General features: G+C 46.6%; 1 protein-coding gene across 1 annotated transcript in view; it reads right to left on the reverse strand.

Annotated features, from left to right (window-relative positions):
• Positions 1-258: 258 nt before the first annotated feature.
• Positions 259-12,618, reverse strand: part of BLK (BLK proto-oncogene, Src family tyrosine kinase) — a 33,516-nt gene continuing 21,156 nt past the window's right edge. The window contains exons 7-13 of the mRNA XM_030489790.1: positions 9,848-9,997; positions 9,217-9,369; positions 8,133-8,312; positions 7,470-7,546; positions 3,614-3,764; positions 887-1,018; positions 259-518 (exon numbers count right to left, since the gene is read on the reverse strand). Of these exons, the coding sequence (XP_030345650.1) occupies positions 310-518; positions 887-1,018; positions 3,614-3,764; positions 7,470-7,546; positions 8,133-8,312; positions 9,217-9,369; positions 9,848-9,997 (1,052 nt within the window). The 3' untranslated portion in view covers positions 259-309. The remainder of the gene's footprint in view (positions 519-886; positions 1,019-3,613; positions 3,765-7,469; positions 7,547-8,132; positions 8,313-9,216; positions 9,370-9,847; positions 9,998-12,618) is intronic.

Below are 12,618 nucleotides of genomic sequence, written 5' to 3' on the forward strand. Positions count from 1 at the left end.
GCTGCAGTTGCAGGGCTGACCTGTGTCCAGGTGGGTCACAAAGGAGTTTGCTGCCCTTTGTGACAGAAGCAGTGCCTGCAAAGTGGGTACAGGCGAATGAGGAAGGAGCTGTGCCAGCTCTCAGCCACCTCTTTTATGCCCGTGATAACCACAGAGCTGGCAGCATCCACCTCCCTCATGTCCCTCCTTATTCCTCATCTCCAAATGCATAGTGGTGGCACACAGGAGAAAGGGAAAGGCCTGAACCGAGCCATCGCTGGGTGGTGGCTTTCCTCCGGCTCTGTCCCCGGTTGCTGGCAGGATGGTGGATTATGGCTGAGGCTCTGCCTCATACTGCTTCTCCGTGGAGGTGTAAAAGTCCTCAAGGACCGACTGCAGGTACTCGAAGGTCGGGCGCTCCTCAGGCTTGTTTCGCCAGCATTTCAGGATGATGTTGTAGAGCTCCCCGGGGCACATGTCCGGGCAGGGCATGCGGTAGCCCCGCTCCAGGTTGCGAATCACCTCGGGGTTGGTCATCCCTGGAGGGAAACACAGCCCAACAGGAGTTATTTATCACCCTGAGCGTGAAGCTCAGTGCTCCCAGAGGTTTACATCCAGGCTGAGCTGGAGGGGTATGAGGGACTGCGATGCTGTGCCATAGCTGGGAACCATCCCTTCTTTAGAGTTGAGATCCCCCCTCCACCCCTCTGTCCCCTCCCTGACTCCCCTCTATAAGTCGTACCTAGCATAGGTTCGTGGAGCTTAGGAAAGGAAACCCATCATGAAGAGACAGGCGTGCATGTCTGGGCACACGTGTCTATACTTGGGTATGTGCCTCCAAGTGTAAAGCAGCACTAGATACTTTGAAGACAGTGCACACTCCTCCTGTATTTGCCGCGCGCTGTACCTGGGTAGGGGATCCTGCCGTAGGTTATGATTTCTGTCAGGAGGATCCCAAAAGACCACACGTCGGATTTGATGGTGAAAACTCCAAAGTTAATGGCCTCCGGCGCTGTCCATTTGATTGGGAATTTTGCACCTGTCCAGAGGAAGCAAAGGGAAATAGCAAGTGGAGGTACAGCATCTCCTTCTGCTCCCACAGGCATGGGCAAGCTGTTCCCCAAAACTGAGCGCTGGGTCCTGCAGGCTGTTGACTGCATCGGAGGGCTGTGGTGGGACTTATTGGAGGAACAGTGGCATTATGGATATAACACCACAGTTCCTTCTATTTATTTTCCTTCTAATATTTAGACTAGATCTTAGGAAGAAGTTGTTCCCTGTGAGGGTGGTGAGGCCCTGGCACAGGTTGCCCAGAGAAGCTGTGGCTGCCCCATCCCTGGCAGTGTTCAAGGCCAGGTTGGACGGGGCTTGGAGCAACCTGCTCAGTGGAAGGTGTCCCTGCCCATGGCAAGGGGTTGGAACTGGATGAGCTTTAACGTCTCTTCCAACCCAAACCATTCTGTGGTTCTACAATTCTATGATATGTCCAGAGGAAGGTAGTTGATGCCTGTCTCCTGCTTTTATTACAAGATCATTTCTACCTGGCACCTCTTTGACTTTCTTGGTTCTTTTGCATGTCTTGTGTGTTCAGTGATGAGGTCTCAGGAATAGAGCCAGAGGGCACGATGCTGGAGTGAGCCATACTTGCAGCAGCCCTTGGGCATCCATCAGCATTTATGAGAGACCCATCGCTTTTTATGTAGAATGATGCCCTGAGGAATCAGTGGGTTTCTGTAGCCCAAACTATGTGTCTGTGCTATTCAAAGCCAATGCCTCAAGCAGCTTTGTTAGAGGACAACAACAGGATTTAATTCTGTGTAAAGGAAGGAGTCTGTTTTTAGGAAAAGTGCATAAACAGTACAGCAAATATAAATTCTGCAATTCTTAAAGCTGCATGCATCTACTAGAAACAAAAAAAGCACCTCGTTTTATTTTGTACACCAAGTTCTTGATATGAACGCTGTGGACAGCAATGACCATTTTGCAATGGCAATTTCAGTTCAGCTAAGGCCAAAAATCCCAAAACCCAAATCCCCTTGATAAGTAGGAACTGAATGTGTTAAAGGCTGCAGAGGAAATCACATTTTTATTTGTATATATCCTTTCAGGACTGAAAACCTAAATGCAGAGTGTGAAATAAGTGCCTTTGTTCTTGCACATCATTCTCTGATAAGTAGACTGACGAGGCTCGGAAATGCAATCTATGAAGTGAAAATTGTTCAAAGTAGATAGAGGGGCAGTTGTTTTTTCAGATTAAGGCTAGCTGGAAAAATGCTGATAGGAACTGTTTTCCCCTGGAAATGTAGTTCCTTTGGGTATGTTAACAGAATTAAACTGATTTCACCAAAACTCCTCTTAAGGATAAAAACTGCCTTAAAAAATCACAGCAATATCACAGTACTCCTTCATGACATTTCACAAATTACATTTTCAAGCTTTTACTACTTTGAAATAGTTTTACGTATTGAAATGGGTACGGTTTGTATTATAAAGTATTTTGGGGCAGCAAACTGAAAGAAAATTTTTCTAAGAAAAAAAATCATCTATTCAATTTCCTTTCCCCGGAGTATTTTTTATGGAATATTTATCTTCATCCCAACTTTAGAGGAGGACAGATTTCCAAAAGTCGAAAATCTTCTAGTAGGTGCCACTTATGCCAGACTTACTTGTTTTATTTTGATCATTTCTGCTTGTTTCCCTGATGATCTATAAGATCTCTTTGCAATCTGAATTACATGATCTCGTAACTGACCTTAGAGTCAGAGGTCAGTACAGAGAGAGCACAGAGAAAAAGCTGCTGCCAAATTAACCTGTTGTCAAATGGCTGTAGATGGATCTCTGCACCAGCCAAACCAGCTGCCACCTCTCATGGCCATGCTCTCCTGTCCACCACCCATTCAGATACTCAGCCCCAGCAAGGGGCTTGGCCTTGCAGGTGGAGTCATAAGGAGATTTCACATTAACATGGGAAATATCTGGGTTTGTGTGCCTTTTGTTTGTTTGGTCTTGTTTGGATGCTCAAGGTACTCTGTTCTCATGAGAAATACCTGCCCAGCTGCAAACCTTTTCCTGAGTTTTGTAAGTTATCCCTCTGTTATGGAAGGGACCTGATCTGGGCTGGGTTTGCCTGGAACATCTGGAAAATGATGTTAGGTCCCGATTTGTGGCTCCAGCTTCTCTCTGCAGTGCAGTGACTAAGTTACACTGCTATTTCCTTCCCTCTGGACTGACTCACTGAGAACACGTAGGCACAGGCAGCAGGTTTCATTAGTGGAGGTCAAGTTTCTGCAGTAACACAACCTGAGATTCAACAGGTCTCCCCCAAACAGTGCCAAAAAACTTTTTTCCTATTTTCTTCTGCAAACCTCACTTTTTTGTGAGGTTTTCATTGTCCCTAAGTGCTGCTGCCTCTCCTAGGGCCCAATTATTTGGCTCTCTATTTTGCCCTTCCTTCTGCCTGTCTGACTGCTGACATGGCAGCAATGGGGGCTTGGGTCTCATGCCACTGGCAGTGGTGGCTGCCTTGTGCCTGGTTCCAGCCCTTGGACGCCCTGTATCTTGGCACGTCTGCATGGCAGGAGGATTAGAGATAAGGGCAATGTGCTGGTGAGGCAATGCTGGGAATGACACCCACCTTCTTGTGCCAAGTATTCGTTCTCAATGACCCTGGCGAGGCCAAAATCAGCAATTTTGCAGCAAAGTGTCTCTGAGACGAGGATGTTGGCAGCTCTCAAGTCACGGTGGATGGAGTTCATGCGTTCAATGAATGCCATTCCCTCTGCCACCTAGGAGAGGAGGAAGAGTCTGCCTTCATCAGTCACCTCCCCATAACAAGTTACCCACCTTTACAAAAGCAGAGCATGTGTATCGGGTTGCTCACATGCCTTCACGGGCATGGGCATGCATATATGCTCCATGCGTGGATGGATGGATGGATGGATGGATGGATGGATGGATGGATGGATGGATGGATGGACGGATAGATGGATGGATGGATGGACGGACAGACAGATCAACAGACAGATAAATAAACAGGTAGGTAGATATATACATATATACATAAACAGATACTGCCCATGTATGTGTGAACATGTTCAGCCCTACCAGCATACACGTGGCAACCAAAAGCTTCAAGCAGACAAGTCAAGAAGAACAGAAGCATCACTCTCTCTTTTGCTCAGAAGTTACAGCCCTGAGTCGTGTCTGCAGCAAGATGCAGAAAGTTGAAGCAAACCTGAAACCACATCACTGGATTCCTGGTTTCTGCCACAAGACTCTCCTCTCTAGTTGGCATTTTAATCACGAACAGCCCCAATTAAATATGTGAATTAAGAAAAAAAAACCTCAAAGAACTCATCCGTCCCTCAGTTACAGTAGCAAAGTCCAGATCTAGGAGGACAACTACATGTTTTTCAGTAGCCTTCTCTGTTCTTCCTCACTGTTCTGCTTTGGGATGGGGAAGAGACCCCTGGAGGTGCCTCCACAATAAAAACGAGACTGATGTTTTCTTTCCCTGTGCTGGATCCAGACTAGGACCAAGAACACAAAACAGTTCTCCCCTCTGATAGCTACAGGATGCATTAGAGCAGAACACCCAGATATCCATAGAAATCTGGCTGGGATAGACAGTATTCCAAGACAAATCTGTTGTCTTGGGCATGTGCTGCCTTCTTCAACCATCTCCAAACTTTACTTTGGGATGTTCTTGCTCCCAAGCTCATCTTGAGTATTTAGCTCCTCGGAGCAGGGAGCAGCCCTGAGGAGGTGCCTGGTGCATGACAAGCCTCTATAAATGATGGCAGCAATCTTTTATTGCTGGGTGCTGGGACATATAGAAAATAGAGATTGCAAAGTTGCTTTATCAGTCAAGTCTCAGATTTGGGTTAGACATTTATCAGGAGGGTGAGTGGATGTGTGCAACCCCTGCTAACAATGGTTAATACCTATTAAAGATTTTATGCGTCTGTGGGTGAGAGCAGAGCAATTTTCCACTCCATACAGATTCACATCAGCGTCTCGACTTACATGTGGTTTTAAACAGGATACTAACACATACTTTCCAATGGTGTGTTTCTAACCTGTGTCAACACCCTTCAGCGCAAGTGCTGTTTGCTTCAGTGGAAAATGGAAGAATTGATGTAATTTCCTGTCCTGATGTTAATGAGATAGTACCCTTCGATGGGCCCGTTCCAGCCCAGAGTGCTTGTGAGCATGCACCCTCGAGACCGGCCGCAGTATCTAGTGCATCGGCCCAGAGATGTCTAATTTTAACTCCGACAGATGCTATTGGATCCAAAAATGCGCTCAAGAGGGTTGCGTGTCTGTTGGGCTGTGATGTCAGCCCAGCACCACAGATTAACAGATTGCAAAATAGCCCAAAACCTGCCCTTTTCCTCATCCTCCTCCTGGAGTTACTCAGTGAGTGTTTGAATCCCTGCCCTGAGGAGGTGGTGCCGGTGGGAGGGGGAACAATGAAATATGTCCTTCCGACTGACGCCCATGCCTTAAGGGATGGGCAAAATCCTTCCTACCTCACAAGTTGTGGGTGGCGTCGGTGGGTTATTACGTTGTTGGGGTGTGTGGGTTTGGTCTGTATTCAACTACCCCAGGCCTGGATGCTGTAAAGAGCATGGAGGGATGCGAGAGGGGTGTGCAGGGTAGTGAGTGAGTCCAGGAGACCATGGAGAGGTGTTGTCCATGCGCAATTGCTCAACCCTAGTGATGATGCCCACTGTGGGGACTAGTTGGCCATTGTAGTGGGTTTCTGGCCAGCTCAGGCCATGCCATACAATTACATTCAAAGCTTCAACCCTGAATTCAGAGAGGAAGTTTGGGTGCACAGTGTTGCCCTGGGATGCGTTTCTCCTAGGAGTTCCTGCAGCCAGCGTGTTGTCAGACTTCTACCACTGGTACAGACAAGGTCACTGGCCTGTCACTTCCACACACCTGCCTGGAAATGCTTCATTACTCCACATGCTCAATGCAACTCACAATGTTGTGTTAGATAAAGGCATGAGTACTTGTAGCTTCTGCTGTCCCTGCCTTAAAGTTGAGTATGATGTTGGCCAACAGCATTGCTCTGGGTCACCCCTATGACCACAGCTGCGTGCAGATTGCTATGGCTATGGCACTTTCCTCTTGCATCGAAATGCATCAAACCAATCTCTGGGGTAATGATCCCACCAAAACCAACGGCTCTGTAATATAAATAGATTTGGACCATTCTGCTTATCATCAGGAATGTAAAACAAACCACAGGCTATAACTTTCAAGAGTAGGAATGAAAGAATGAAAAAGGGAAGGAGGGAAGTGGGGAGGTAAAGAAAGAGGGAGGGAGGGAAGGAAAAAAATAAGGGAAAGATACTAAACAGTGAGGGTGCAGTTGGCCCCATAACCTCTCACAGAGATAAAGCTGAGATAAGGAAGATTTATCAGTAGTGAAAAGAGAAGGCACTTAAACATCTTCTTCTGCTCACTCATAGGGGTTCAGAGGAAATAAAAATGGCAGATAGCGACACTGCTTTAATGCATTTAAATATTTTCATTCTGGTTAAAGGAAGAAGGAAAATCTTTTACTGCCGTATAATGTTTGCTCAAATCTTAAGATTCTCCATTTTTTAATATGTTATATAATTGGTCTGTATGATGGCTGGAGCCAAGTGGCCAGCCTTTACACGTTGTTTGCTGCCAGACCTGCACATCAAAATAGCTGCATTCAACTGTGGTGCTGATGCTTCAGGTTTTTTTCCCAGTATTTCCAAAATTAGCCTAACTCTGCTCTGGGTGAGCCAAACTCTGTCGAGAGAAGTAGAGCCAAACTCTGTCCACTAGGACCAAAGTGGAGTGATTTTGCCAATCTCATCCTTCGTGTACAACTTTTTGCCAAGATGCTGCCACTTTGATTGCGGCTTCTCTGATTTTGACCTGTTTGAGTTTAGATGAACTTTCAGACTAAAACGTTACAGTGCAGGTGCAGCTAGTAACATTTACAGACTGGGGACGCTCAGAGTTAATAAACCCTACAAAGGTCAACGTTTGTTCTCATAAGAAGCAATATTCGCGGATCTGGGAGTCAGAACATCCGTCATGCCTCAATCATGAGAAGGGAAGAACTGCCGAAACCCCTCATGTCTCTACACTGAAAGTCTCTCTGTCGAGCTTTTTCTTCCTTTTTGCTAAAAAGAGAAACAAACTTATTTCCTGCTCAGCAAGCCAGAAAAACAAATGAAACCAAGTCCAAAACCTGAAAAACCAAGCCCCAATTCTCTAGCACTCCACTAAATTCCCCTGAGTCTGTCCTAAGGACAGCAGAGCATTGCTGAGCTGACATGCACATCAACACAAGAGGGCTGAGAGAGAAACCCTAAGAGAGCACACCAGGAGGTGCTGTTTTTCTCCATGAAACAGACGCTCTGTCAGACTTCAGACTTACAAGAATTTCAATAACAAATAGTGGCCTTGAGTCTATTTCTCGGAGACTGTTCACTGACCTGAGCAGACATGTCAATGAGTTTGGGGAGGTTCAGTTGGCTTCCTTCTTCTGTCTTCAAGTAATCCAGCAAACACCCTGCAAAAGAAGAGAGACTGCTGTAACTCTTCTGAGTGAGTAAGTAAGTCTATACATTTGCTTTCTCTGGTGCTTCTCAGAATATATGTGACAAATCTGCCTGCATCCTAGAGAAAATACGAGGAACCACAATGGTGTCTGCTGGAGCATCTTCCATTAGGAAAGTTCCCAAACGCAGGTGATTTCGCCCCTTTATTTTGCACAGACCTTTTGCAAACTGATGGGCATTCATCACTCAAAGCCTTATAGACAAGAGGGGCAAAAGAAAGGACAATTTCACCACAAGGGGAGTAAAGATCTGAAACAAACTTCCAGGAGGAACAGTGGAGAGAAGAACTTTACTCTTCAAATGGAGCATCATCTTCTTGTGAAGTAGCTTTTGAAATATAAGACCACAAGAAGCAGGATTTCATTGCCCAGAAAGTCCCTTCCAGTACCAGCAAAAAACTTCTGGATCACTTAGTCCTTCTGCTTACAGATAGGGTACAATGCCCTGCTCCCCACCCCTATTATGCATGGGAGTACCAGCCAGCTTGTTGACCTGATTTTGCAGAAACCCAACAAGAACCTCAAGGAGGCTCTTTACCGTTGGCCATGTACTCTGTCACAATATAGATTGGCTGCTTCGTGACTACTGCATATAGCCGGACCAGTTTGTTATGCTGGAGCCTCTTCATCAAGTTTGCCTCTGCCAAGAAGGCATCAGGATCCATGCTGCCCTCCTTCATGGTCTTCACAGCCACCTTGATGTTGTTCTTGTAATAGCCTGCAGAGAGATAATGATGCATTGAGGAATTTGGCCTCTCTACAGGCTCTTTCAGGCTGCGCAACAAGGATCAGGGAGCAGAAAAACACAGCAACAGCTTTCAATCTCTCATAAAGAAACACATGGTAAAGCTCAGTGCCAGCGGGCTCGGCCAGCAGGTATGAAAGGAAAAGGGAGAGATGCAGCACAACCATCAATCTGTGTGGCTTCATAGAGGATCGTCCCTGCTCTGGGTTGCAGATATTCATGCAATGAGGCCATCCACACACAGTCCTTCCAGCCCTGCAAGACTGTGGATAAAACCTCCGGGGCCTCCCACTGGCTGGGTTCTCATATAATCCAAATGCCATAGAAAAAGCCAGGACTCTGCAGTCTGCCAGTAGACTCAGTCTGGTCCTGTCCACAATCTCCATTACTGAGGCGACAGACAACCACAAAGAGGACAGCAAAGGAAGCTGAGCTCACCCCACTTCCTCTGCCACTGATTAGCAGAGGGCAGGAAGGCATAAGGGATTCAGATCTGGGTTATAAAGTGGAACAGGGAAGCAGAGAAAGTGGGATAATGTCACCCAGGTACCCTGCTGTGTGTAACTTAAGATGCTACAACCATGCCCAGGATTCCCAGGAATAATGAGAACATGTCTCAGGAGATGAGTATATAGTTACTTCAACACCCATCACATGTATCTAGCTTGCAAAACCCTTGCTCAACCACTGATCTCTGCAAACACAACCTGTCTGGTCCTTCCCAAGAAGATGGCATCTTCTGTTGTGTGTGTACCCATAAAGATGTGTTCATGCATTAAGATCCCCATGCCCAGACTAGTCTTGCCTTAGGGAAACAGGGCTTTCCATCTTCTCTGTATATATATTTCTTTCCTGGAAAGGGGGGAATTATACTTACCCATCCATACTTCCCCGAACTGTCCACTGCCAAGTTTCTTCACAAGCTTCAGAGACTCACGTGGGATTTCCCATTCATCCTGTGCCCAGGGTCTCTGGGGAACCAGGGATATGCAGGGAGTTGTGAGGCGCTGGCACAGGCCATCCCCTTTCTCTGTGTGAGGGCAAAGCACAGGATATTTCAATGGGATGGCAGAGCTAACCTCCTCCTCCATCTACACATGCCAGGAAGAAGTCAACCCATGTGAAACCTCTACAACCACACAAATGTTTCAGCCACAGGGATCAAGGGATGCAGAATGGACTCAGTGAAAGGAGAAAGCTCAAAGGGAGACATAGCAGAGCAAATTCTCTTGCCCAGCTAGTCCAAACCCTGCTTCCCAAGCATCCCTCCTGCATATCCCTTCAGCATTCATCTCTTTCCTGATGGAAGACACTCTCTGGTTATAGGGCTGGGGGTAGAGCTTACGCTCACAATGTTCTAGGATGAAAAAACAGGACATGGATGCCCAAGTTCTACTTGTAGAAGCACACATGCCCATGAGAGTCAATGGAGTGGTGGTGGTGGCTAGTAAGCCTGTCCTCCCTCTGCCCACACGCCCACCTTCTGCTAGGAGACAAACCCAACTCACGACTGTAATGATGGATTAGCTCTGGCAGGCTGGAGAAAGTCATCCTTGGGGAGATGTAGTACCCCCCACCATCCAAGGAGCGGATCCTGTAGTGTTTGATGATGTCCCCATGAGCAGAGTCGCTGTCTCTCACAGACAAGGAGTAGGCACCTGGAGAATAAGCAGAAGAAAGAACTGTGAGGACAAGCAGAACCCTCCTCAAGGATCACCTACCTCCCTTACCTTGGCTGCCTACAGCTACAGATACCTCTCTCAGCCCTTGCTGTTGCCTTCCCAGGGCAAGTCCCACCGGGCTGCAAAGATACAATCTTCCCTCTCTTCAAGTGGAGAAGATAAAGTTCATGAGAGCTTAACTGTGCCTGTAGAAGCATCATTGTGTAAAACCTGCCTATGCCTTGGCCATCAGCCCCAAAGAATCAATACGGCAATCAATAGCACATCTCCAGCCAGAGCAACCATATGCTCCTTAGGTCATGATAGTCCTGCCATATCTCCCATCTGAGCTCTGTCAACACCATCACCTCATCTGGGTGAAACAAGTGACTGCAGTCTCACCAGCTTGTGGAAACACAGGACTGACAAGGAGCTGAACCAGCCCACCAGCACAACCAGAGGTAAGGTCAAGAGATACGAGCCCCTTCTCATCATTATCCAAGGTCCCTGTAACCGTTATCCACTATAACCCTTATGCCAAGGTCAGTCGTTTATCTGGGAAGTACAGAAGGAGGATTCATGAGAATTGTCGTGTTCAACCATGAACTTGTGACTGTGGATAAACCACATGTAGAGATTCACATTTAGATTCACAAGCCTTTTGACCTCAAGGGAGCTACATAACAATCTGCCACTCCAACCTGCTGTTCTCTCCTTTGTAATGGGTTTATAATCTAAACCATGGGGTTGGGTTTTTTGCACAGAAAAACATTACTAGATGTTGCTACAGAGCAGTGGCTTCCACCCTATGTCAGTGTAAATTTCAATGCAGTTTATCTGGGATTCTTATTTTATCCTTTGTCTGGATTGTATTTCTGGAGTAAGTTGTTACAAGCCTGCTGGGCTGTTAGAAGTCTAATACGTCACTCGGGTTGATAGGCTGCCTTTTTAATGTTTGAAAAGGCAAGGCTATGTATGTTAAAAAGTACCTATCTGTCATGTAGGATCATAAGCAGAAGTGGGGCCTTCCACAGGGACCCTGAAACCCTAATCTTGCATGTGAGGGGAAAATCTACCAAGATATAACTCTCACTTGCTGCTGTTTCTCCATTGCAGCATCAGCAGTTCCTTACACTGAGGCTGCAAACCTTTGTTTTAAAAATAACAGAAGAAAACCACCTCTGTGGATATTTGCTCTGTTGCAGTGATTATAAATCTTTACACGCAGAATTTGGGATGGCCTAAAATTCTTCCAAGCACTAGCAGTCATTTGGGGGACAGAGACCAGACTGTGAGATAAGGTGGCATAATGTTCATGGAAGATCTGCTGGATTAAATGCAGAGCCAGGGAACCTTAAGAATGGAAGCACACAGCCTCGGCATGGTCGGATCCTTCTCAACAGAGGATGAAACTCTTTCCTTCACCATGAATGTCAGGCAGAAGACAGAGTGAGAAGCCTTTTTAGCTCTATCACTCCTGCAGCTGAACAGCTTAGATACAGCCCTGAAGAATGTTCAATGGACAAGAAAAAAATCAAGGGGAGGGCAAAGGAATGGCTCATTTTTGCAGCCAAAGGTCACTACACAGCTAAGGATGTCTTTCCTCTGGCTCCTCTGTGGTACCTGTGTGTACCAAATTATTATTAACTTCTATTATCGTTGTTGAGGATGCTGACATTATTTTAATTTCAGAGTGAATGAAATAACATGCAGGCTAGGCTGCAGCCCATCAGATCTGAGCTTCTATGGCACAAGTTCAGAAGTGTGCTTTGCATGCCTGGGATGTGGCTTAGAGTACATGTGGGATTTTTACAAGGCAAGGCCTGATAGAAGAAAGAGCCAAACGTGGTGTGAACCCAGCTGCACTGACGACAGATAGCACTGCAAAAGGGAGGGCAGGAATTAACAACTAACACGTGTGCGAGTGCGTGCATGGGGGCTGAGAGTCATGAGAAGAGGAGACCTGGCCTGTTTGGTAGTGTGGTTGCACCCAAAATGCCTGCTCCTCTCCTTTCCAGACCCCACTGACTCTTTAAACCCTCTTGCATCTTTCAAACTGGTGATGCACAGCATGCAGCAGTAACAGGAGCTCCAGACACCCTCCAGCCCAATCTATCAGCTGTCTACTCCCAACGTGAATACTTATTCTGTCATTAGAGTTAATGACTGTATTTTACCCCAAGTCAGAGTTTAGTTTGCTGGAGTGAGTGTGGTAGAGCTTTCCATGTCATTCACCATGGACTATTACAGTTCCCTTGGGAGCTGCAGTCTAAAGGCAAAGCACTAAGGCTGAAAAGCTTCAATTCTCTCTTCTCCCAGGAACAGCAGCAAATGAAGAATGTTAAGTGGAGCCAGACAGATGGCAAGACTCCAAATCTCTCCCAATGATAGCCAGGATGGCCGAGAGGAGTTCTAGCTCCTCAGCCCCAAGGGGCATTTGCCTGTCCAACAGTCCTGCATTGCATCCTGGCACAGACCTGGGCTCAACACTAGCTCAGAGCAGTCTGAGCACAAACAAATCTTGCCCTGTGCAGCTCTGAATGTCATACCCTCCTTTTCTGGGTATGGGATTCCTGAACCATCCTGCAAGGAGTCTTAGATTCTTTCTTTTCAAAGAG

The sequence above is a fragment of the Strigops habroptila genome, chromosome 6 (assembly GCF_004027225.2).
Source record: "Strigops habroptila isolate Jane chromosome 6, bStrHab1.2.pri, whole genome shotgun sequence".
Classification (NCBI taxonomy): domain Eukaryota; kingdom Metazoa; phylum Chordata; class Aves; order Psittaciformes; family Psittacidae; genus Strigops; species Strigops habroptila.